At 42.2% G+C, this 27,046-nt stretch overlaps 1 protein-coding gene across 3 annotated transcripts in view; it reads left to right on the top strand.

Moving 5' to 3' along the window:
- The window catches only part of TMEM131 (transmembrane protein 131), a 170,836-nt gene that overhangs the window by 64,969 nt on the left and 78,821 nt on the right, over positions 1-27,046 (top strand). For all 3 annotated transcript variants that reach the window (XM_033100884.1, XM_033100887.1, XM_033100885.1), the window contains 2 exons: positions 6,154-6,222; positions 18,397-18,520. In XM_033100884.1, the coding sequence (XP_032956775.1) occupies positions 6,154-6,222; positions 18,397-18,520 (193 nt within the window). The remainder of the gene's footprint in view (positions 1-6,153; positions 6,223-18,396; positions 18,521-27,046) is intronic.

Raw genomic sequence — 27,046 nt, 5'->3', positions numbered from 1 at the left:
GTCCTTTGGGCCTTGTAAATTTTAATGTCCATTTCTTTCCCCAGGCTTGGGATGTTTTCTTTCATTATTGCTTTAAATATATTTTCTGTCCGTTTCTCTGCTCCTTCTGTGATTCCCATAATATATTATTTTTCTTGATGGTATCCTTTACGTTCCACATGTTTTCTTCACTCTTTTTCATTCCTTTTTCTTTTTGCTCCTCTGACTAGATAATTTCAAATTAACTATTTTCTAGTTCACTGATTCTTTCTTCTGCTTGGTCAAGTCTGTTGTTGAAGCCGTCTCGAATTCTTCATTTCAGTCATTGTATTCTTCAGCTCTAGGATTTCTGTTTGGTTTTTAATTTCAGTGGTTTCTGTTTTTGTTGCTCTTCTCGTTTTATTCATGCATTGTTTTCCTCATATTGTCTAGTTGTCTGTGTGTTCTTGTAGTTCACTGAACATATTTAAAAGGGTCATTCTTAATTCTTTGTCACACCCTTCATAGATTTCTTTAAGGTCAGTTTTTGGAGCTTTATTAGCTTCCTTTGGTGGTATGTTTACCTGATTTGTCATTCCTTGCATTGGTATCTCTACATTTGAGTTAGCAGTTCTTCTTCCAGACTTCACCATTCACTTCAGAAGAGACAATCCTTCACCACTCAGCTCAGCTTGGGATGCTTGATGGGTGAGCTGGTAGTATCTTGGCATAGGTGGGGCTTGCTATCAGGATCTCTGTTTGGCTGACGCCACTTCCCAAGCTCCAAGTTCAGGGGGTTGCTGCTGTCTGGGAGCAGTTCGATAGCACTACTGACTCGGTTCCCTGTCCACACACAGCTGTAGGACGGGCTCCACAGGGCCAGACTCTGTGGTTGGTCTTCCTGGTTGGGCAGGGCTGGGTGCTGTTCTCAGCAGGGGCAGGGCTGTATTTGATTCTTTGCCTGGGTCAGACCCTAGAACAGGTTTCACAGTTCTTACAGCCTGATTTCTGGAGACCCAAATCCAGTAGAGCTGCTCATCGAGCTCCCTGGCCAGATGGGCAGCCAGCACAGCTTTGCAGGTGGACTGAGCCCCTGACTGCCTGCCTGTCTGCACAGGTACCATTGTGAGCGGGGCTGTAGGATGGGCCACACAGTTTCCCATGTGGTTTGTTTAGGTCTCCTGGCTGAGTGGGGCTGGAGGCTGTATTCATCCCTCTGTGAGCCTTTGAATTTGCTTCCCAGCTCAGGGGACCATAGGACAGAGTCTATAGCTGGTACGTTTGTTGGTTAGGGACCTGAAGCAGGCAGAATTGCCCACCAAACTCCCTGGCCAGACAGGGCCACTGGCTTTGTTTGGGACGGTTTTTCCTGCAGGCACGGCTAAGAGCTCCATCCCCCCTTATCGGAGCCGTCTCCCTCCATCCCCTTATCGGAGCTGTCTCCCGCGGGCACTATGGTTAGAGGCCTCCCCGTCAAAACAGTGTTTAATGATCACAGCTGCTGGGGACGGACCTCCCCGCACCCCGGCCAGATTTAACCAATCTCTAGCGTCGCAATAGCAATAGCGCGATCTCCCCCAAACCCGGAGGCCTAACCCTATAAAACAAAGCGCCAGACCCCGGGAAGTGCTCAGTTCTTTGGGAACAATCCCGCTGCGCCCGCCGGCCTAATAAAGCTGTGTTCTCCCTGATCTCTGTGTGCTGCTTGAGTCTCTCAGTCCTCGTCATTTTTCCACAACAGCTTGGCTTGGCTGTGCAGATCGGCACAGCCACTGGCTGGGATGTCTGCTTGAGCGCTGGTGAAAGCAGTAACGCAGTGAGCCAAGAACCAGGAGCTGGTTGCTATGATCCCCCTCCCTTCCCCATCCCAGTCTGATCTCCAGTGTCCAGGTCCACAGATTTGCCCCCGTGGATCCCCCTGCATTCCCCGAGTGGGCCTTCCAGAAAGTGACCCACCACACTGGGGGAGCTGAGGTTACCGTGGGCTCTCCCTTCCCCACTGGAAACACCGTAGGCCTTAGGGGGCCCTCTCAGTGTGGGCTGTGCAGGCCGGGTGGAGGAGTGGGGCGGTCAGTGGAGCCCTCCTCTTACCATTTTCTATGTGGTCCTTTTGGTCCCTGTGATCCCAGGGGGTCTTCAGCCTCACCCCCATGTTGGGTTTCACAGTGGGGTCTTATCTGTGGATGGTTGCGAGGTGGTGGTCTTGTGAGGGAGACTGAAGTCAAAACGGCATGTGTTGTCGTCTTCATTGTGCCACTGCCCACAAGACACCAGTAACCGTAGGAAAGGGACCGGGAGAAAAGGTTCGCAGGAGACATTTGATGAAGGGCACGTGTCTAGAATACGTAGAGAACTCTTATACCTTACAACGCAATCATAAGACAAACACCCCAGTTAAAAATCTTTGAACAGACCGTTTACAAAAGAAGATATCTAATTAGACAATAAATAAAAAGATGTTCAACCTCAATAGTCCTTAGAGAAATGCAAGTTTAAGCTAAAATGTATTTATAGGAGAGTATATTATGTAGGAGTAATCTATATCATTGTCTGAAGTCACTGGTTTTTTTCTTTTTAGCTTTCCTTAGTAAAAATCATATTTGGAACGATTTTAAACTTGGTGAGTGTGAAGCATTTACTTACTAAGATGCTTTTTCCCCCTCCTTAATTCTGCTTGAAATGCTTACTGTGGATCGAGATACAAAAGAGTAGGTCCCAAATGTGAGCATATATGTGAAAAAACGAGTTTCTGGTTCCATACTAGATGTAAGGAACCAGATTCTGGGGATGGGACCCTGGACACTGCACTTCTATAAGCATTTAGGTGATTAACATGTAAGCAGAACATAAACAATTCTTTAAGAAACATTGGGCCAAAGAGTACCTTTTGTTTAGGTAGTAACTGCCCTAGGAAAACATCTTGAATTTCCTAGTTTAAACAAAAGCTCCAAGAGGCCTGTACTTTATTTGGGAGTTGGTTGCTTAACTTTGATCTGACAGTTCTCCAAAGAGCACAGACCATGTCCTGTAAGGTTTCTTGTACCTCTCTACTTGTTCCCTAGCTTCAAGTCAGAAAACAGTCTATTCATCTCTTTCTCTCCAAATAAATAGTTAATATTTTAGTGCAAATAAAAACATTGGATTGAGACTTTCAAAACAAATACCATCCCTGCAGAAAGCATAAAATCATGCATTTTATTATTATAAAATCTCACAGATTCTGTTTTTTTGAAATTGCCAAAGGGTACCGTTTTTCATATTGCTTCTTCCCCCCTTTATTTTTCAATATTTTGGATTTGCAAACATTTGCTTTCTGTTAATAAATCACTAAACAATGTCATGCCCTTCTAAATAAACATAGTAATCCCCTTTCAATCAGTATGGATACATGACAGTTATGTTATTGAATTTTTAGTTTTATTAAAATAAGATTATACCTATGCCAACTTTTGTTGTAGCTGCTCAAATATTAAGCTGTTCCTTAAATATAGATCTGCCATTGCTTTGAAAATCTGCATTTATTTAGGAGGGAATTTTCTTTTATATTTTTTTTCCTCTGTCTCATATTCTGTGTGCATGCTGTAAATATCACAGTAACAATTGGTGGACACCACTTCTGTGGAGCATTTTATGGGCTGTCTCAGCCGACACAGGGCATGAAAAAGGAAAACAAGAATTGGAGGTTGAAAGGAAGAAATAGAATTGTTGTTACTTGCAGATGCTTTGTCTACAAAGATCAGTCAAGATAGTGGTTATTTTGGCAGCACATACAGTGACGGGAAAATCTAAGAGAATCTATATACAAACTATTACAATTAACTCACCAGTGAGCGGGTCTGAGATCAGGACACATAATCAGTAACATTTTCATACTAAGCAGTAACCATGTATATCCAGCTGCCTACTCGACATCTCCACCGAGATAAAACATCGCAAATTTAAATGTCTAAAACAAGCCCCTTGAACATGGACCCATCTACACCCCTTCCAACCCACTACTCCCATGTCAACGCTGTGTGTCCAGTTACTCAGGCCAAAATCTTAGACTCAAGGCCTCCTTGATTCCTGTCTTTTCCTTCACACCTGTGGTCTGCAGCTTCCAGGTACATTCATAAAAGCGCCGCTTCTCAGCAGCCGCCCGTGCAGTCAGCCTTGCTCACGTCCAGCCCTCTGGTCTGCTTGCTGAATGGCTTAGGGGCTTCCACTTCGGGGTGCCTCTGTCTGCTCTTCACACGGCAGCCAGGATTAACCTTTTCACATGTGTCCGACCATGGTATTCCTCGTGCAAAACACTGTCGAGGCTTTTGTTACGTTTAGAATAAAACGCAGACTCCTCCAAGGAGACCTGGCCTTTGTGCCCCCGGTCGCAGGGCCTCCCTCCTCCCGGCCTCCCCTGCGCTCTGGCTGCGTCCACCTCTGTCCTCAGGATGCCAAGTACATCCTTCCTCCTTCCCAGATCTCCACCGTTACAGTCTCCGTCCCAGGGTTCCTCCCTGAGAGGCCTTCTCTGGTCCTGCTGTGTGTGATTTGTCTTTGTGTGTCCTACGTGGTCAGCTCCTTTGTGCCCTGCTGGGATGTTAGGGCCGCCAGAGCGGGCTCTGGCTTTGTTCCTGGAGCCCCAGCAATGGACGGCCCCTGGCATTCAGTCTGTGTTCAATGAACAGGATGTATTTTGTTTTACCTTGTCTGGCCACATTATACATATTCCGTATTGGGATATAGACTCTCAGTTCTGTGGCAGATAAAAACTGTACTTTAATTTCCTTTGTGTCTGGCATCTAACCGTGTTTATATGTGAATTACTGACTCACATACATTTACTTTATGCATTATATTTTTCCCCTTGGTTGGATTAAGATTTTTTAGAAGTTTGGTTTTCACACCATTAGTGCTGATGAGCTGATTAGTATCTCTTGTTTTAAAGGAGCCAGGTGTCCTATTATAACATGGCTAAGAAGAGCCAAGATCAAGAGTGGATTCTTACCCCTTACTGCACGTGGCATCTGTCTTGTGAGGAATTGTGCCTTCTCTGTCCCAGTGTCTTTGGTTCTGTGCTTTAGAAAAGTAGAATTTTATGTTTGCTGTTTTCCTTGTTTGTGTTTGTCATCTTTTGTTTGCCATATATAGAGGGATTATTCTCAAGCAGCACTGAGGACTCCTCTGAATTGGTAGGGCTGAAAACACCTTTGGGCTTTGTTACTTCTAGCTCATTTATTCCACTACTCAGACTGTGTAATCTTTATAGCATCAAGTTAAAGCTAAACTTCCTGTGTCTTCATATTCTGTATGCCCTTTTCTATTTCATGCATGTCCTCTGTTTCCTGAATGAAATTACTGTATCATTTTGAAGCTTGTATTCTTATGAATTATGGTAGTGATGAAAATAATCATCTCACAAAGGTGAGGTTTGTTCTTAGTCATTTCTTAAAATGCAACAGAAAGATAAACATCTGCTATTTAGAAACTTCAGTGGCTGACTGAATTTCTGACTTACTCCATACAGAAACAGATGACTATAGGTATGTGGACCCCACCCCCACCCTGGGGCCCCAGGTCATTTATACTTTATATCACTGTTAGGTCATAGTGATGTCTAGGAGGTTTGCTATTCCAAAATCTGTTTCAGTGGGAAGTTCTAATATCAGATGGGATAGTTAGAAATGATGCAAGTATTTAAGCCAAGATGTCATACAGCAGTGTGTTCCAGACTCAGATTAAAAAGATATTTCAGTTCTTAGAAATTTCTATCCCAAAATTCATTTTTATTTAGTTCCTTTGCCACTCTAGTTACAATGTCATTATGTTTAGTCTCTCTATATATTATCTGCCAAGTATGTTTAGTTGTACTTACTGTTTGTTCTTCATTGTACACGTATCAAAAAATCCAGGTGAGCATATAGGTATATTGTTATCAACTATATCGACCAAAATAAATTTCAACATTCAGTCTACCTGAGCATTTTCTGTGTTTGCATACCTTTCAGTAGGAAAACTACTCCTATTTTTACTTTGCATTTTTAAAAAACACAACATGTTTTTATTTTCTCTAATGAAAAAAAAGTAATGCACATTCTTGATAGAACATCAGACTCCACTTTTTGTAGTGATGCTTTCTCGTGACAACATTTAAGAGTCTGGTTTTGGTTTGGGAAAATACTGTGAATTACTTCTGAGTTGTTTTCTTTTTGCTTGCAGTATATCTCTGTACCGGGGTAATTGCAGACCTATACGATTTGAACCACCAATGCTGGATTTCCATGAACAGTAAGTTCACAACATTCAGACCAGTTTCCCGTTAAACTGTTCCATGTATTGATATTTTATTTGTGCATTTGTCTTGCCTTTTGCCTGTGTTGTCTGTACGAGAAAGTTAATGTTCACGTCGTCAGGGACACAAATGATGTTGAGTATGGTCTGCAAATGGGAAGAAATATTACAACGCTAACATGTAAACTTAACTTTAGAAGTGTGAAAATTACCCACATATTAGAGTCTGGTTCAGAGGATCTAATCTCCAGACCCAGCATACAGTATAGGTCACCTTTTCTGATGAGCACTGCATTTCCATTTTATTCCTTAAATGTTTTCTTGTGGCTACAGAGGATATATTTATTTGTTTGATGCATATGCTTTTCAAGTTTGTACATCGCCAAGTAAATAGTACTGTCACAGCCCAGAAGGGCAGACAGACGCAGATCCTACAGAAAGACATGGCCCGGCCGCAGCCTTGCCTCCTCAACCATGCGTCAGGCTCACCTCCCACTTCTCCTCTCAGTTTGCACATCACACTGAGGGGAAAACAAGTCTTTAGCCACATTGGGTTCCACCCCAATTTAGCAAGTGGATAAAGAGAACATCTTAAATGGCATCTCTGCTAAAGAAAGCAATTCCCCTTGGTAAATTAGCAAAGAATTCAAAAGGAAAGTGGGGTGTGCAGCGGGAGGTGGGGGGAGGCCACATATAAATCTTTTCTGATTCAGTAAATGAAAGCTGTAATTTTCTTTAATGTTGTCAAAGCTGTATTTAAACATGTCTCACTATAGTGAACATAAGAGGTTTAAATAATTCATTTATAATTTCAAACCTAGCATCATCAAATACATGTTATGCTCATACAAAACCATGGTGATGGAGTGGTTAGCGTTAGAAGTAGGAGCTGTCTGATAGCAATTCCATCTTTTCAGGAGGTTATAGTCTCACAGAGATTCTCACGGATTTTTGGGGTGGGAGTGCAGCAAGAAGTTTGCACACTGCTTTGTGTACTTTAGATGGTCAGTATTTGGGAATAGGCGTTATGTAGGTAAAACTGACTTGTGTGCGTGAGGTTAGCAGGCCGTGATGTTCAGATAGGAAATATATCACTATTCTGCCCTATAAAACAGGTTTAGGTACAGTGTTGAGATTGCAAGAACAATAGAGTTCCTAATCCAGTCACAGTAATTTATCACCCATAGTCTCCTTCTATTAAATGCAAGATATTTAATGAAATATGGCATGTATCCTGATCTTAGCAAGAGCATTTATTATTTTTAAAATAATGACTTTTTGCTCCAGTAAAATTTTCTTTGAGTATGTCCCCTCATTCTCGAATGGATCAGAATAAAACCAGGTAAACTCCTTTCTAAAATTATGGCAGGAGCAGTATGAGGGTACATGGGCATTATGAGAGGGGGACAGAGGAGCTCGGGGCACAATACCAAGATTTTTAATCTAAAATAGTGAGTATCTTTACTTTGAAAAGCTTAGCAGTAACCATTCTAGAGAGATTGTTTCCAAAGTTATATCCAACTGTTTTTCACTTCATTCTTTGTTGTTTTGAGGGAGTTTTGCAAATTTCATGCATCCCTCGAGATAAAGACATTTTCAGGTATACAAAATACCTGACTTGGAATTGAGAATTCCTGTTCTAAATTACCTGTCCTTCAGCCCCTTAAATATTTAATGGAGAAATCGAGATACAGTCCGCAAGTTTCTGGACTGGGAGCTTTATCATGGCTCTTCAGGAACAGATGAGAGCTGTGGGGCTTCTTCCTTCCTCTCCCCACGTGCGCGTGCACGCAGTGCGGATGGCTCAAGGGTTTCATAGGCACCCCCCCTCAAAGTCCACATCTGGACCCTTAAGAGCTAGTGAGCAATTCCGCCCAAGGCCACAGGTTATTTAATCACCACTGCAAAGCTTACTGGGGATTTGCTTACCACACAGCAGTTTAGGCACAGTGTCCACTGTAGTAAACTTAGAAAATGCTTATCAGGAGGAAGAAGAAAGCAACACGTTACCTACAATTCAACCACTGAAAAGCATGAACGTGACCTTGTATCCCTCAAGTTCTTTTTCTATGTGTGTTTGTCTATTGAGTTATAAAAACATAATCATATTTTCTGAACATAAACTATTTTATAACCTGCTTTATAAACATAATCTATTGCACATTCTTTTTCTTCCACTGAATTTTGTTACATTATTTTTTGGTATCAGAGAACATCAAGTTTTATGGATATATTTGTTAAATTGATCTATTTTTTTAATTGAAACTTTTTGTTCTTATAATCAGTGTTGAAACTAATGATTTAAATACAACCCTGACTGTTTCCTCAAGAGAGAGTCCTAAAAATGTAATTGTGAGGTGAAAGGATATGCATAATATAGAGGTTTTTAGTTAGTAATCAGGATCGAGAATAATTTGGTGTCATGAATAAGGAGAACTCATAGGAATAAATGAATTAATCTATGACTAGAGAGGAGATAAATGGGATTTCTTTAAGAGACTGGTGCTGGTCTTGGAGAAATCTGCTGAACTGAGAGAAAATAGGAGGTCTGCTGAGAACGTGCGAATGGACAGATGAGCTCCAACACAAATCAGGTCGGGTAATACAGTGAAGAGGGTTGCGAACAGGAAAGCATGTGGTAGTCACACTCTGCCCCCTGAAGCAGCAGATGCACGTGCTGCTCCAAATTAGAGGGAACAGGAGAAGAAGAAAACCATCCTCCCATGATATTAAGCTCTGCTGCGTCCGGTCTGGGTGTTCTCCATGGGGTTTGTTTTACCTCATGAATGTAGAAGTGGATCTTATAAAAGTAGGAGTTGGGGCAGATGGGTTCAGTCAGAGACATGGCTGCTGTCAGAGGTCATGTGCACACGCAGGCACGTGTTTGCGTGTGTGGAGTCTCCAGGAGCAGTCAGCTCACACCACTGGGAGCGAGGACAGAACGCCGCGGTGGGCAGGGGCAGGCAGAGGAAGGGAGGATGCTGAGTCGGCCGGTCCCCAGGGCACGGGCTGAGGTCCCCGAGCACTGGCAGAGCCAGCTGCTGTTTGGAGTCTCTTAGCTCAGGCGGGGGCTAAGCTCTCTTTGAAGGACCCACCTAGGACAATCAGCCTTTTAATTAACTTAAAGTCAGCTGATTAGTGCCACATCCCACGGGATGAGAGTTGTGGGGAGCTGTAGGGAGCGAGGAGGGCGGCGCAGGGTTAAGAAAGAGCAGCCAAGAATAGTGTGCTAGCGGGGCCAAGGGACTCCAGCCTCAAGGACTGAGCCCCTGATGGGCCTACGCACAGCTTTAGGTGTAGCTTTTATTTACTTAGGTGGGGAAGGAAAGGAGATAAAGCTTGTCAATCTCAAGGTCTGTGAATCCCATACATTATAAATAGGAGACTGATTCAAGCCAATCACCCTTGCCTGCAGGCAGCTGAACCATAAGTCTCTGGATGTGTGTACTTCCCCGAGGAACAAAACCTATATGCATATGAATAGATGGAGAGCACTTCACTGAATCTCTTCCCCTGCAGGTTGTGGGAAGGAATACAACCACTGAGGCGGAGGCTCTCCTTAGCCAGGGGGAGGTGGGGGGCTGTGCCCACCTCTATGAACCCCGTAGATTCTCCTGTTGGTCCCCAGGTGGCTCTGCCTGGCTTGAGTTGCCCCCTCCATGGGGAGTCTTACCTGTCATTGGTTGACCAGCCATCTTTCTGGGGCCAAACAGGGAGACATAAGGTGCAAGCACAAAGGTGAAGCAAAATCCCTGAAAGGATCTGTCTCACAGACTCTCCTTTCTTTAGGGGAAGGTATGAGGAGACAGACGGGTAGGCTGCTGTGGCAAGAGATTAGGGGCTTTAAATGTGTGCAAAATCTCTTCCCAGCAGCACTCAGTGTTTGAGAAGTGGGAGAAGGTGTGTGTATGCTACCCCATGGCTGCTGCCCCTCCACCTTCAGCTCTCGGGAGGGGCTGTGCCTGGGAACCCACCCTCAGCAGGAGTGGACCAGAAAGGGAATTCTGGGGGCTGTGGTTCAGCCCAACCAATTGATTGTCACAGAGCCACTATAGGAATGGAAATGAAGAGGTTCCTAAATTTAGAACTTTGCACTCTGGAAAATCAGAGGGGTGTGAATAAAAGAATTTCCCTGGCATTGTGAGCTTTTAGGACGAACAAAATGAAGTTGTACATTTTCACTGCAGAAAGTAAATTATCAGTGTGTCGGGAAGGAAGTGATTGCTAAAGGAAATCAGCTGTGTTAGGACATATCCTCTTTTAAAGTACTTGCATGTTTTTTTTTCTTCTTCACTATAAGAAGCAAAAAACTTAGTTGATTTAAATTTTCTCCTGCATTGACTACTTTTCTTTCTGCCCCCAAAAATTCCTGCTTTCTTCAATGACTGTTAAGATTATAGCATTAAGAATGTCACTAGGATAAGAATCACATTATAATATCTCCGTACAGAATAACCTCTCTTCCTGACTGTCGGTTACCTAGTCTACATCTACTCCCGCCCCCTTTTTGTTACTACAACCCCAGTGTTTTCAGCCATCGAGCCCTTAGGAAAAGTGACCCTGCTCCCAGCTTGGGGAATCCTGATAAATACATGGCAGTTGTAATAATCGCATTCTTCTTGTTTGTGACCAGTTCAGGGCAGATGTGACTCCTTCTACCAGTAATGTGAGCTTAGGTCTACTAACGGATTCCTGGGGGAGGATTTTCTTTCCATTCTAAAAAACAGGTAGAAGAAAGAAATCCCTCCCTTCCGTGCTGGGCACTGCCTGCACGGGAGGCCTGGGATGGGCACCGTGGCAGCCGTCAGTCACAAGTGCTAGTTTGAGGCAGAGCCAGCAAGCAGAGCTTGTCACGGGAAAATGAACACAATTTGTGCCCTCGGCCATATTATCCAACTGCTGAATTAATCAGCCCAGAACACCCACCTTCAGATCTTTTTGTGAGGTGACACTTACTAGTCTTGCTTTCCTGGTGTAAGGTACATGGCCTGCTGACGTGGCCTCCTCTCAGTGTTCTCTCCTCCACCTTGTGACCCCCTCTCTGTTTCCCTCCTGTGTCCAAGGCTCCTTTTTCTTAGTCTCAGGATTCCGCTCCTGTCTGTACCCTGACTGGGGCTGCTTCTCTTTCCTCAGCCCTTTTTGGCCAACTCCCCAGTTTCTTACGAGGTGCTTTCCTCCACGTCTTTGGTGTATGCCTGCGTTCCTCCCTCCCCCATTACTCACTCATCTAGAGTCCCCAGTAATACCTTAACCTTGTGTCTGCTTCAGTATTTCCAGTCTGAATGGTGCCACCGGTCACCAAAACCCGAATCCTAAAGCTTCCTGGGTTCCTTCCTGCCCTCAAAGCACCCGTCCCCTCCCCCACTAGATCTGTTCTCAGAATCCTGTCAGTTTGTCATTCCGCTCTTGTCTGACCCTCACTGCTCCCCTTCTCCTCCTAACTGAGGCCCTTGTCACTTCTCATCTAGACTGTCACCCTGTACCTGCCATTTTCAGTTTACGATCTGTACCGTCAATGGGGAAATCTCTTTACTATCCATCACTCCTCCCCCCACAATCCTTTAATGGTTTCCTAATGTCTTCAGGATAAATGCTAAATGTATTAACATAGAATCTGCCCTTTGTTTTCTCATATGCCACCCCACCCTAAACCATACCTGTGGGGAACTGTTTGCCATGTTCTGAAATACCGATCTTTCTAAGATCGAGGCATGTTATACATACTTTAAGAGTCTCCCCTATAAAGTGAATTTTTATGGGAGCTTTCTTACAGTCAGAAAAGTAGAAAGAACAGATTGTGAATGCACTGATAACCGAAATTCAGTAACTACCATTTTGCCATATTTTACTTCATATTTTTGTTGATTTTGAATCATTTGCAAGTGGCGGACGTAATGATGTTTCCTTTCTGTATTCTTCAGCACGCATTTCCATGTAGAAGGACATTCTACATGAGAGCAGTGCCGTTGCTGGTGTTGTAAGCAAACTAACAGTGATTACAGAGTGCCTGTCCCTCTGTTTCGGTAGTTGTTTGTTTCTCAGGGACAGAAGTCTCACTGAGGAGAGTTGAGGCAGAAGTGAGTGTGCTTTGAAAGGGACACTGAGGCCTGCAGGGAGGCCCAAGGTGCAGGTGGCACCCTGCACACCGGAGCCATGTTGTCCCCGCCCAAGCCTCCTCTCGGTCTCTTCTCTCTGCCTCTTGGCACTGGCTTATTCTCCCCACTACCAACAGTCTTTCCTACAGTGTGAGGACCGGTCACTCACTGCTCCTCAGACTCACATACTGTCACCTCCCTCATTCAGGGAAGAATAGCTTCGTTTTCTTTAGTTTGAAGAATCGCAGGAATAGTGCAGTGATCACCCTAGCGTAGAGCAGGTGTCCACCCCGCCAGTCAGACAAAGAGGCCACGTGGGAGTGGTGTTGTCCCTGTGTGCCCCCCAGAGAAGAGAAATCATGAAGCGCGCAGCTCCCTGTCCTGTTGAATCCCTGACGACCTTCGTGCTGCAGAGTGTCACCCTCCTCTGTAAAGCCAGCGTCCCCTTCCGTGGTGTTGTGCCCACCCACAGTAGTGGGATGCATCCACATCCAAAATGCAGTTCAGATGTCAAGAGTGATGATGTCGCATGTACACACAGCACGAGAGGAGGAAAAGGGTTATTATACTCACATAACGAAGCTTTCTGGGGAGAGCGGTGGGGGGGGCTCCCAATCAGGTCTGAAAAACGGTTTGAGAGAGCAGAGAAAGGAGACTGGCTTGGCTTTGGTTGTGGTTAGGGCGGGAGGTTGGGTGGGCATATGTGGTTTGAACGTGTCACTAGATCCAGGAGGGAAAGTGTGCAGGCTTTCTTCCTGGTTTGCCCAAATGTGGGGCGCAAGGAGAAAGGGACATTGTGGGGCCTGAAAACTGGCGGCAAACATCAAAGAGGAAGTTAGATTCTTCGTTACTCATGGCCTCTTCTCCTGACTTCTGTCCGGGCACTGGTCATCGCTGCCCTACTAGACAAGGCTATCGACATCAATACACACTGTTTATGTATCTCTGGCACACGTGTCACATGCAACACTTATACACAGTACGTAAGTCCATCATGATTCCCTGCTGAATTTTGCTAAACCGGAAGTCACCCTTTGCAGTGTCTGGAAGAACTTGAAGTTGAATGGAATTTAATTTTCCATGTCGTGTCTGATTGCCATCCAGGGCCTCGAGGAGGGTTCCAGGCTCTTTAGCAAGAATGCAGCTGGAGTCCTGGCCACCCAGGTCTGGCTCCTCTCACTGCCCTGATCGTCCCTACAGCCCTCTAGAATGTTCTTCACAGTCAGTTAATCAAACTGACTTTCGTCAGAAATAGGCTTTCTTTGTTTTCATCCGTTTTTGTTTAAATCTGTTCTTTAATTCTTCCTCTTGATCCCTTTCCCCTTTCTCCTTTTCCCTCTCCTCTTCTTTTCTTCCCGCCTTTCCTCCCCCTGACAGTTGGCTGGAGCTACCTGGGGATGACCACCTCTCCTCTTCCTCCCACCTGTTATTCATACCAGTGCTGTTAAATACTTTCTTTTTCCACAAGAACTGCGTTTTTCAAACTTATTGCAGACTGTTAAAAATGCTTTGGGTGGAAACTTGGTTTACTGAGTACAGGTTAATATAATTAAATGCAGAAAAACCTCGATTTCAAGTCTAAATAGAGACTTAATGGCTTAAAGAAAATGGGAATTGAATAACTCTCTAAAAATGGAGGTCTTTATTGTCAAGTTCAGTTCAGTTCATGAAAGGCATCTCTTCCCCCTTATCACTTTTTGGTACTCCAAGAAAATCAAGTAGGCCCTCTTGTCTAAAGACGCATTTGGTACCGTTTAGCTTTGCAGTTGCTAGCTGTTCCGCCAACACCCCAGCTCAGCCCTCAGTCTGTGTGTCTGAAAGGTGGTTGGGTTTTGCGGAGATGGAGGACACAGATAGTGCATGTTGATTTTGTGCAGCTTCCTGCCACAAGTTGTGCTATTGAGAGTGCTGCGTCACTGTCATTCATAAGCCCGGTCCCCAGGCGATTGCTCAGCCACCTTTTCATCTGTCTCTGGCATTGCGTGTCACCTTTCTGTGGCATCAGGAGACCTGCCGTTGACCACAGCATTGCAGCTTACTTTCTAAGCTAGTTTCTAATGCGTACCGTGTTTCGCCGAAAATAAGACCTAACCAGACAATCAGCTCTAATATGTCTTTTGGAGCAAAAATTAATGAAAGACCCGGTCTTATTTTCCTGTAAGACTGGGTGTAATATAATATAGTATAATGTAATATAATACCAGGTCTTATATTAATTTTTGCTCCAAAAGACGTATTAGAGCTGATTATCATGCTAGGTCTTATTTTTGGGGAAACACAGTAGCTGCTCCTTCCTATTCTTTTGCACCTCACACACTTCTACAATATGACTAGTCGGTAGCTTTGCCGGAGCTGTGCAGAGAACAGCCTATATATGTGATTTGGCTTGGTTTGTCTATAAATAATTCGCACTGCCCCCTTTGGCCCTCCTGTCTTTGAAGCAGCTCCTAATGGAAACATGCAGGACTGGCACTGGCAGGCAGTGGAAATCTTTGTTTTATTTTTAAATCTACCTGTTTAGCCAAGCAGTCACATGTGCTGCTTACAAAAGGCAGGATTCTAAGATGGTCCCCAGATTCCTGGCCTCTGAGGTGCACATGCCTCCTCCCGATTTATTCAAACGCGAACCTGGGTGTTGCTAGAAAGAATTTGGAAATGTTACAGTCCCAAATCAGTTGACCTTCAAGATAGGGAGGTGATCTGGGGACCTGACCTGATCACCTGCTCCCTCTCGGATCTGTCTGAAGCTGTCAGAGACAGAAATGTCAGAGATTCGAAGTGTGAGAGGCATTTGATGCAAAGGAGTTTCTTGGTACCGGCTTTGGAAACGGAGGCGGCCCTATAGCAGCAGACTGGGAGCAACCTAAATTTTACCCGCTACCTGGAGGAGCTTAGAAGACGACTTTGAGCTTCGCTGAGTGAGGCCCTGAGCAGATAAACCAGTCACACTGCTTTATACGTGCTGGACTTTTGACTTAAAGAATTGTAAGATAGTAAGGGGTGTCACTTGAATCCTTTGTGTTTGAGGTGGTTTGTTAAATAATGAAGCCTAACGTACTGCTTATATATTTACAAGTACACGGGTTACTTAGCACTTGACCTAAGTTTTCCATGGTTTGGTGTGACTTCTGTCTTCAGTCTCCCCCTTGGTCATGGGTTCTGCTCACATCACAGGGAACTCAGTAGAGGAGGGCAGGCCGGGGAGCTGTTCCCCAGAGTCCATAAGCAGTTCTGTCCAAGGACAGCGCCCTCTGCCCCCTGTTCTGTGGGCTGCCCAGCTCCGGGACTCCTGCCACCACACTAGCCTGCCAGCTCCTCCCTGAGACCTTCCCTTGTTCTTGTTACTCCAGACTTCTTTGAACAACCTAAGCACATGGCCCTTCTCCTCTGACCAAGGGTTCGTTTCTGCAGGGTGTGGCCCAGGGCCTTTCCTCTTTGATCCCTGTTAGAAAGGGAGACTCTGCAAACAAGCCTTCTGCCCCACTTCCTGCTACCAGGCTTCTGGAAGCTCCCAGTTTGTTTCCCTACCCCCAGGCCCTCTGCTGCAGTGCGCCATCTTCCGTTGTGTCCTCTTAAAGGATCACCCAGATTACCTGTCCTCTCATACCCTGTCTTCTTCCTCTGAACTGAGATTGAGGGTACAGAGGTGGTGGAGGAAACACATGAAGCAGGAATTCAGGGAGGCACACGCTGGTTGTCAGTTACCTGCAGGACACCTCATTGGCAGAGCACATTTGTTGAAGAAGGCACATCATCAGTGCATTTCCAGGATTTAAGGGGAACATTTTTATTTCTGTGGCTGTTATTCTACTTACATGTTTACATAAAGCTTGAGGAAGAAGAATTTTATCTTCCATGCTCTCTTTACACAGCTTCTCCCTGCAGCATCATGGCCATAGTTTGAGGCCCCAGCTGAATCTGTACCCACTTCCTTAGTGGTGTCTTGGTCCTGTGACCCCACCTGGGAGTGAGGAGCCAGCTCCTGAGAAAGTCTCCCCTCAAGGCAAGAGGAATTCCATACACTGGGGGCTCCTGGCTCTGAAGAGCTTTGAGGGCACTCAGCTCCCTGCTTCCTCACCCTGCATGTGTTGTTACAAACCTCCCTCTGGGTACCCCTCGACCCCTTCCTCAGGACCCAGTTGTGGCCACAGGAAGATGCTGGCCCTCATGATGGCCGGGCAGGGTTCTGCCTCTCTGGGTAGAGCAGGGGGTGTCTGTCTCCTGAGGGATCCACCTGGCCCGGGCAATCTGGACTCAGCCGCTCTCTGCTGGGAGCTAAGGGAGCTCAGCTTCACATCGCCCCACTTTGCCAGGGTGGCAGGTCCGCCCTTCGTGGTGCTGGGCGCTCAGCAGGGATCGGTCGGCTTGAACCGTAAGCAGAGCACACTGTGTGTCCGCATTCCCGAGGTTCTCCAGCTGGCCTGAAAGCCTTAGAGCTGTGTTCAGTGTTCACAGAGCACAGTGAAGAGTTCTCATTCACATCGTGTTTGGAACTTACGCACATGACCCTGACTTTTTTGGGTAATACGGAAAAAAGATATTGTTACACCATTTTAGAAAAAGATGAAATGCTTAAAATAATTCAAGATTCAATAGTAGATGAAGCTGTAGAAGATGAATAAAGCACTGGTGAATTAAATTTTCATGCTGTTTTAGATGACATTGACATTTCATAAACCCTTTTGATCAAGAATTACTTCATCCTTTTTTAAATTTTGGGTCTTGCCCATTATTTTTGCCCATATTGTTTAAATATTATATTTCTACTTTCCATTTTCCAAATATTAATACTTCTATTTATACCGTACATATCTGTATTTTTCCTTTCATTTTATAGCTTTACCTTTAAAAATATTCTAAGTGTATATTCTTTCTTGCTGAATTCTGAACTAAATTGTCAGTCTGATCTTCCAGCTCATTAATAGATCTTTATCTGCCTATCCCAGCTATTACGTTTATAGCTCATATTTTTATACCAATATTTTCTCTTGTTTTTTATGCGATTTCTTGCTTCACGTCCCTGCTACCTTGTCATCTCTCCTTAAGTATATCACGTCTTGCCTATTTTTAAGTCCTTGTCCAACCCTTCCAGCTTCAGGTCTGCACTTTTCAGCCTGGACTAGGTTATGCTATGACCACAACCAAACCCACAACCTCAGTGGGATTTAGACTGAAAGAGTATCCTATCTGGGAAATCCCATTTTCTTGGCAGACGGCAGAGTGCAAGGAAGCTTTTAAAACTTAATCATAAATACCACTTTTGCTCTCACTTCACTGGCCAGAGCAAGTCATAAGGCCCAGCCCAGTGTTACTGAGTGGAGACGTGTTCCCCTCTCACAGCTGCAGTCCGCACGTTGGACTGCATTATGGTCCGTCACATTGGTCTGTTCTCAAATACGTCGCTCTCCTCACAGGTCCTGCTGTGGGAGATGTGAGCTTAGCTCCTGTCTTGTGCGTATGAGGACAGGCAGGAGCCAGGCCTTGGCGGTGATCCCGAAGGGGCGCCCCAGTTCCACACAGAGGAGGGAGGTAGTGCGTGGGTTGGAACCTGGGCCAGAGCCGTGGCCTACATTCATGTTCAGGTGCCATGTATGACTGAGCAAGTTAATTAACTTCCCTGTGCCTCGCTGTCCTCGTCTATAAAATGAGTAGAGTAATACACCTGAACTCACAAGGCAGATCTCATGTAACTGCCAGTTTTTCCTCCTGAACTGAAGCGTGTGTGTCCGTGGAGTTTGGGAGCAGAGGACATGATTCAGGACACGTAGGAAGGCAAGCCGGTATTGCAGCGAGTCAGAGGGCCTGGCGTGACCCCAGCGGCTGCCCCACTGGAACGTGGGCCCCATCTGGGTGGAGACTCCTTCACTGTGGGACGGACAGTGGCCCTAGTAAACACTTGTGTGGAATGGCTAAGTGCATTTTTGTGTGTAACTTTAAAGCGGTGTCATAAGTAGGTTTATATATTTGGATATGTAGTTGATAATTTTAATGTGTAACATTAAATTAACATCTAGTTTTTTAACAACTAGAAATTATCTTGGAAGTATTTGTGACAATTTTGTATTTGTTTTTACAGGCCAGTTGGAATGCCAAAAATGGAAAAAGTTTACCTACATAATCCTAGTTCTGAAGAAACTATTACTTTAGTATCAATATCTGCTACAACTTCACATTTTCATGCATCATTTTTTCAAAATAGGGTAAGTTTCACTGATTTCGGGAAAATTTCTCGAGTTTGAAATATCTAGATTTTTTTATGTATAATTTTATTTCGCTGTAATTAAAATCTGATTAGAATGTTTCAGAGTTAACCCTTCTAGTCTTGCACATGTTTTTCTCAACATGAAACAGCTTAACAAATCAACTTGGAACCTTAAGCACTCTGGAAGACGTAGCATTCGTATCTTCAGTGGATTTTTTTGTCTTTCCTAGTAGGGTGGGAGGTAGTTCTTCGGCGTTGTGTTCGTGTCCTATTGCTGCATGATAAATTCCCACAAGCCTCGTGGCTTAAAACCACACCCCTAGTTAGCAGAGTTCTGTCAGTGGGAGGTGGGTATTCTTTGCTCTGGGCGTCATAAGGCCGTAATCTAGGTGTGGGCTGCGCTGTCCTTGACTGGACACTGGGGAGATGCACTCCCTTCCCAACAAGTATGAGCTGTAGGCACAAGGCAGGTCCTTAAGGCACTCACATTCCTTGTCACCACTTCCACACCAGCACTGGTGTGTGACTCTCCCTCTTACCTCAGATCTCCTTGGCTTCTTCTTTTGCCACCAGTTGGAGAAAATACTGTTTTGATCGTGTCATTGGGTCAGGACCACCTAGGTAGTCTCCTTTTTGTTAAACTCAGAGTCACCTGACTAATAACCTCAATTATACCTGCAGAATCCCATTTATCGTGTAATATAAATCATCGCAGGTGCCATATCACCTCTATTGACAGCCTCAAAGATCAGGGCAGGTAGTTTAGGGGGCTGTTTTAGGGTTCTACCTACCACAAGTATCCTCTAAAATTGTACTTAGAATCATTTTGTAGATAGTATGCAAACTTGTTATTAAAAGTAAAACTTTTATCTGATAAAAATGAATCTTACATATTTTGAATTTGAAGAGACTACATTAAGCTTTAACATACAAGCTTCCAAAATAATTAGCTAAATAGCAAATATCAGAGTGAAGTAAATGAATGGAGCCGAATTTCAACTTCCCTGCGTTTTCACTGACTCCTTTGAAGCGATCTGACTAAATAAATAAGCAGGAACTTTTTTAAGCACATAAAATTATATCAGTTATTTAGATTTTTACATTTGTCCTCTAAAATTCTGTTTCATCATATATTGTCATAAACTAGCAATTTCTAAAGTAAAACAAAAATGACATATAATATTTGCTTTTTTGAATTTATAGTATTTTATATATAAGGATTGGATAAGTCAGCATATTACTTTGATAACAGAAATTTTATTTTTTTGTGGTATTCATAGAAAAAAATTCCTTTTTTTAATTTATTTTTAATTATCCTTGACGTACACTATTACATTAGTTTCAGGTATACAACATAGTGATTAGACATTTATATACTTTACAAAGTGTTCGCCAAGTGTAGTGCCCATCTGACACTCACTATACATAGTTATAACCATGTTATTGACTATGTTCCCTATGCTGTACTTTACATCCTCATGGCTATTTTTATAACTGACAATTGTACTTCTTAATCCGGTCACCTTTTTCACCCAGTCCCCTACCCCTCCTCCCATCTGATAACCATCAATTTGTTTTCTGTATCTATGTGTTTGTTTCTGTTTTATTTGTTTTGTTTTTCAGATTCTACATATAAGTGAAAGCATGTGATATTTGTCTTTCTCTGTCTGACTTATTTCACTTAGCATAATACCCTCTACGTCCATCCATGTTGTCACCAATGGCAAGATTTCGTTTTTGTTACGGCTGAATAATACTGCATTGTGTTTGTATGTAAGAGTGTGTATGTGTGTATATATACATACACACCACATCTCTTTATCCATTCACCTATCGATGTACACCCAGGTTGCTTCCTCACCTTGACGATTGTAAATAATGCTGCAGTGAACATAGGGGTGCATATATCTTTTCAAAATAGTGTTTTTTGTTTTTGAGTAAATACCCAGGTGTAGAATTGCTGGGTCATAAGGTAGTTCTATTTTTAGTTTTTTGAGGAACCTCCATACTCATTTCTATAGTGGTTACACCAATCTGCAATCCCACCAACAGTGCACGAGGGTTCCCTTTTTTCCACATCCTCGCTGACACTTGTAGTTTGTTGATTTATTGATGATAGCCATTCTAACCGGAGTGAGATGATATCTCATTGTGGTTTTAATTTGCATTTCCCTGATGATCAGTGAGTGATGTTGAGCATCTTTTCATAGATCTGTTGGCCATCTGTATGTCCTCTTTGAAGAAACGTCTGTTCAGGTCCTCTGCCCATTTGTTAATTGGATTATTTGGTGGTTTTGGCTTTTTTGGGTTTTTTTCTTTGTTTTGGTGTGTTCTATTGATGTTGAGTTATGTGAGTTCTCTGTATGTTTGAGTTGTATGAGTTCTTTATATATTTTTTATATTAACCCCTTATCAGATGTATCATTTGCAAATACCTTTTCTCATTCAGTAGGTTGCCTTTTTGTTTTGTTGATGGTTTCCTTTGCTCTGCAAAATCCTTTTAGTTTGATGTACTCTCATTTGTTTATTTTTTGTTTCCCTCTCCCAAGGAGACATATCAAAAATAATATTACTAAGAGCAATGTCAGAGAGTTTACTGCCTATGTTTTCTTCTGGGAGTTTTATTTTCAGGTCTTACATTTAAGTCTTGAATTCATCTTGAGTTCATTCTTATATATGGTGTAAGAAGGTAGTCCAGTTTCATTTTCATTTTTTGCATCTATCTGTCCAGGTTTCCCAACACCATTTATTGAAGAGACTGTCTTTACCCCATTGTATATTCTTGCCTCCTTTGTAATAGATTAAATGACCATACAGCTGTGGGTTTATTTCTGGGCTCTCAATTCTGTTCCATTGATCTATATGTCTGTTTTTATACCAGTACCATGCTGTTTTGATTACAGTAGCCTTGTAGTATAGTTTGATATCAGGTAGCGTGATATCTCCAACTTTGTTCTTCCTTCTCAAGATTACTTTAGCTATTTTGGGTCTTTTGTGTTCCATATACATTTTAGGATTATATGTTCTAGTTCTGTGAAAAATGCTACTGGTATTTGGAGAGGAATTAGATTAAATATGTAGATCACTTTGGATAGTATGGACATTTTAACAATACTAATTCTTCCAACGCGTGAGCACAGTATGCCCATCCATTTATTTGTGTCTCCTTGAGTTTCTTTCATCAGTGTCTTATAGTTTTCCAAGTACAGGTCTTTTACTTCATTTGTTAATTTTATTCCTGCGTATTTTATTCTTTTTGATACACTTGTAAATAAAATTGTTTTCTGCGTTTCTCCTTTTGATCATATTCGTATAGAATTTTTTTTTTAATTAAAGTCTATTGCCATGAGAGTTGTTAGTAAAGTTACATAGATTTCAGGTGTACAATTCTGTAATACATCATATATATTTTTGTATATTTTCTATCCTGCAACTTGACCGTGTTCACTTACTAGTTCTAATAGGTTTTTGGTGGAGTCTTTATCTATACACAGTGTCATGTCATCTGCAAATGATGACTGTTTTACTTCTTCCTTTCCAGTTTGGATGCCCTTTATTTCCTTTCCTTGTCTGAGTGCTGTGGCCAGGACTTCCTCTACTGTGTTGGACAGAAGTGGTAACAGTGAACATCCTTGTCTTGTTCCTGATCTTAGAGAAAAATCTTAGCTTTTTACTATTGAGTATGTGGTTAGCTATGGGTTTGTCATATATGGCCTTTATTATGTTCAAGTACATCCCCTCTGTTTCCACTTTGTTGTGAGTTTTTGTCACAAATGGATGTGTGTTGCGTCCTGCACGACAAGAGCTGTGTGAGGCAAAAAGGGCAGCACAGGGTTAAAAAAGACAGTAGCCAAGAATAAAGTGTAAGAGGGGCCAAGGGACCCAAGCCTCAAGGACGGAGCCCCGAATTGGGCCAATGCATAGCTTTTATTAGTTAACAAATGAGGAAGTAAAGCTTGTTAATCTCAAGGTCTGTGAGTTAGTGCCTGCTGGCTGTTTTCCCGAAAGTCCCCATTGTGCTCCAGCACGTACTGTGCCTTCACACAGGGGATGGCGTCATTGTTCCGAAACCATCCATTGAAGGGGAGTGACTGATATCATTCCATCATTCCATCCATCATTCCATCGGGTCTCAGTTTTGCTGAGACATCCCCTCAAGGAAACTTTACCGATATCTTTCTATCCGGCTTCAGTTTGTTGAGGCACTCCCTTGTGAAATCCTGGGAAAGGTGCAAGGGAACAAACGGTATGGCAGCAGTAAGGCAACAGATGCGGAATTTTTTCAAATGCTTGTTCTGCATCTATTGACGTATATGATCATACAATTTTTATCCTTCATTTTGTGTGTGTGTATCCTTCATGTAGTGTGTCACGTTGATTGATTTGTGGATGTTGCACCAACCTACATTCCTGGGCTAAAGCCCACTTGATCGTGGTGTATGATCTTTTTCATGTATTGCTGAATTGAGTTTGCTAATATTGTGTTGACAGTTTTTACATCTGTGTTCATCAGTGATATTTGCCCTATTATTTACCTTCTCTTTGTAGTGTCTTTGTCTGGTTTTGGTATCAGGATAACAGTGGTCTCATAGAATGAGTTTGGAAACTTTCTATCCTCTTCAGTTTTTTGGAATAGTTTGAGAAAGATAGGTATTAATTCTTCTTTGAATGTTTGGTAGAATTCACCTGAGTAGCCATCTGGTTCTGAAAACATCTCTTTTCCAAAATATTTCTTAAAGTAAATTTCCCTTGAGTTATTCTTTATTGTTACCTAAAAGATGTTTTCACAATTTTTAAAATTATATAAAACATGTCTTAAGGCAAGTCATTTTCTGTATCTTTACCTGAAGATGTTTTCACAATTTTTATAAATGAACTAGTGGTCTCAATAGTAGAACCCCCCTGCTGGGAGTGACCTGTGTGCTCGTCTAGTCCAGTACTCTCAGTATCCATAGGAAGAGCTCTTAAAGCCCAGAGGGGTCTGTCCCTGCTCATGCAGTTAGTGACAAGAACCCAGCTGAGGGTCTAGGTGTTCCTTTGGCCTGACACAGTGATTTGTGTCATGTTAAACTGCAGCTTGTGCACAGATACTACATATGGCATCTAGAGATGCACATGTGTGTGAATGGAACCACCCAGCTCTCAGGCATTGCCATTGTGCAGACATGTTGGGTTAAAGGGCAATATAGTGAAGTGAAAATGGAAACAGTTTAAAAATAGTTCACAACTGCATTAAAGGTTTTATTTTTAACTTGTTCACGGTCTTTGCTAATTCAAGCAGTGTTTTTGTTGGTTCTAAACATCCAAGCTTCACCCCTTGTTAAAGGCCAGAGTTCTTTGCTTTTTCATGGCGCCATCACAATGCAAAGACTAGCCCAGGAGTCACAGACACAGATTCTTACAGAGGCCAGGTAGACAGTGCAAACCAGAGAAGCAACCAGGTGGAATGAGGGGACCTGGAGAGCACAGGGCCCCGCCACAGCGCTCAGCCCTAGTGGCCCAGCCAGCGTGTGCCCGTGGCAGTGTAAGCCACACGCAGTTCTTCTGGTTGACCAAGCAGACTAAGAAATGGGAATTTGTAAGTGATACCCTGATTTTTACATTGAAAATGAATTCGATTTTAGAAAGACAGGTAGTGTGGACCAAACAAAACAAACCAAAAGCCAGCAACGCGACATTTCGGGTCTAGACTCTCCCAGGGATTGAGTTCTGCACATGAGTTTACAGAAAGAGAATAGTTTTTCTAAGAATTCTTCCAAAGGTAAACTAAATGTATATGTCGTCAAAGAACAAGTTAAAAACCAACCTGTGTTTTCCACTCTGAGAGGGTGGAAAGAAACAAGAAAAATAATCTATACCTGTCAGAATCTACCTTTAGGTAATCTAGATTTAGTTTCAAAGGAGAAAGCTACAATTTGTTCTATCTTCTCTTTTTTTTCTTCTTCTTGTTGCTTTCCATCTGTATTCCCTAAGTAAGGTATTGATCCCAGAAGCTCAAGTAGTATACATGGAATGAACTGGGGGGGTGGGGAGGAGGAGTCATCTAATTTCTCCTCCACTTCAGTTTTATGCCTATGATAAGAGCCTTAGGGGGGAAAGGAGAGTTTCTCACTTTCAGGAGAACAAAACCTTTCTGTATATTTATTCTAACTCTGATGGCCTTTGTTACCTTCAGAATTCCTGGTCAGATCTTATTTCTTTGAGAATGAAACATTTTCTATAATTCACCGAAGTTTTTGATTATTAACCAAATATCATCTTTTCATTAACTAACCAATAGGAAATACAGAAAAGAATAATTATTGTTTAAAAGGCTGAGTTTTAAATAACTGTATTTTCACACACACACACACACACACACACACACACACACACACACCCTTACTAAAGGTTTGATTTTAACACCACCTGGAAATCAAGAAGAATAAGGGTAATAAGGAAAATGGTTGTGTGACAATTTATTTTTCTTTATATAACTTCTGATAATTATGTTATATATAATTATCTGTTAATTAACTCTAATTGTCTTATTAATCATCATTTAAAATTACATATTAAGACTGCAAAGGCCTTTTCCCAAAGGTGAGTTCATCTTTCATGGCTCTATTGAATATTGGCCATAAAATATGTAATACATGTTTTGTGTCAAAGAATGCAGATCTTTAATAGTCAAATTTTGATTATCTAAGTTAAAATGGAGTAGCTTACACATTGGTAAGCAAACAAAAATTGTTTTTTTCTTAATTATCTAGAACCTTTGGTTGACTATATTTCCAGATAAACTAAATATTAACTAGGATAAATTTGTTTCAATCTGTGACTAAAATTAAAATGTTTTGGCCCACTTATTTTAGTATGCTTAATATGGTAAACAATAATCTCATTATTTTTCATTAAAGGTAGAAGCCTGGACATTATGTATTTTATTGCAGGTTAAACTCTGTTGTTAGATTTCACCCCTATATTTCTTAGTGTGTCTGTGCATGTTATTGTAGATTATACTTTTTAGGAATTAGAATTTCAGCATTAATTGCTAGGATGGGGAAATACAATTGATCGTTATGTATAGCCTTGATTCCTGCAACTTTGTTAAACTCTTTCATTAGTTCTAAGAGCATTTTTGAAGATATTTTTGGGATTCTTTCTATAGACAGCCATGTTGTTTGTAAATAACATTTTTTTTTCCTTCTAATGTTTATGCCTTTCATTCCTTTTTCTTGCCTCATTGCATTGGGAAGTACTTCCAATACAGTGTTGAATAGCTGTCATGAGAGAGGACACCCTTGCCTTGTTCCAGAATTAGGGAGGCAGCATTCAGTCATTCACCATTAAATTTGGTAGCTCCAGGTCTTCTATAGATGCTCTATCAGGTGGAAGGGGGTTCTCTTCTATTGACCTAGTTACTGAGATTTTTAATCATAATGGATATTGAATTTTGTCTAATTATTTTATGCGCACCTATTGAAATGACCATAGGTTTTTCTTCTTCAATAAGTTGATAATATCAATTATATCAATTTGATTTTCGAATGTTGAGCAGAATTGCTTTGCCAAAATAAAAAAACCACTTGGTCATGATGTGTTACACTTTTGTACACATTGGCTAGATTCATTTTGCCAGTACTCTTTGGATGGCTGTATGTCTGCATTCATGAGGGACATTGACTGTAGTTTTCTTGTCCAGTTTTTGGTGTTGGTATCAGGGTAGTGCTGGACTCACAAAATGAGGTTGGGAATGTTCTCTTCTGTATGCTGGGAAGTTTATGTAGATAGATATCATTTATTTCTTTAATGGTTGGTCGGAAATTCTGCCTTTCTGCCAGTGAAACCATCTGGGCTTGGACTTTTCTTTATGGGAAACTTTTATTTTGTTTTGTTTTTTCAATTACAGTCGACATACAATATTATATTAGTCTCAGGTGTACAGCATAGTGATCCAGACATTTATGTACCTTATGTAGTGATCACCCAGGTAAGTCTAGTACCCATCTGACACCATACACAGTTATTACAATATTATTGACTGTACTCCTTATGCTGTACTTTACCTCCCCATGACTTTTTATTTCATGTTTCCCCAAAAGTAAGACCTAGCCAGACCATCAGCTCTAATGCATCTTTTGGAGCAAAAATTAATATAAGGCCTGGTCTTATTTTAATGTAATATAAGACCAGGTATAAAATGTAACGTAATATAATAATATAATATAAATAGTATAATGTAAGACCCGGTCTTATATAATACAAGACCAGGTATAATATAATATAATACTGGGTATTATATTAATTTTTGCTCCAAAACACACATTAGAGCTGATGGTCTCCGGCTAGGTCTTATTTTGGGGGAAACACGGTATCTAGCAATTTGTTTTATGGGAAGGTTTTTTTAACTACAAATTTCTTTAATGGATGAGGACTGTTATGGTTATCTATTTCATGCTGAGTGAGCTCTGGCAGGTTGTGTTTCTTAAAGAAGTGTCCATTTCTTCTAGTTACTAAATTTATGGGCATAGAGTTATTTGTA

This window comes from Rhinolophus ferrumequinum, assembly GCF_004115265.2.
Source record: "Rhinolophus ferrumequinum isolate MPI-CBG mRhiFer1 chromosome 13 unlocalized genomic scaffold, mRhiFer1_v1.p Super_scaffold_3, whole genome shotgun sequence".
Classification (NCBI taxonomy): Eukaryota; Metazoa; Chordata; class Mammalia; order Chiroptera; family Rhinolophidae; genus Rhinolophus; species Rhinolophus ferrumequinum.
Note: the sequence above shows the minus strand (reverse complement) of the source record. Positions and strands in the feature narration are given on the sequence as shown.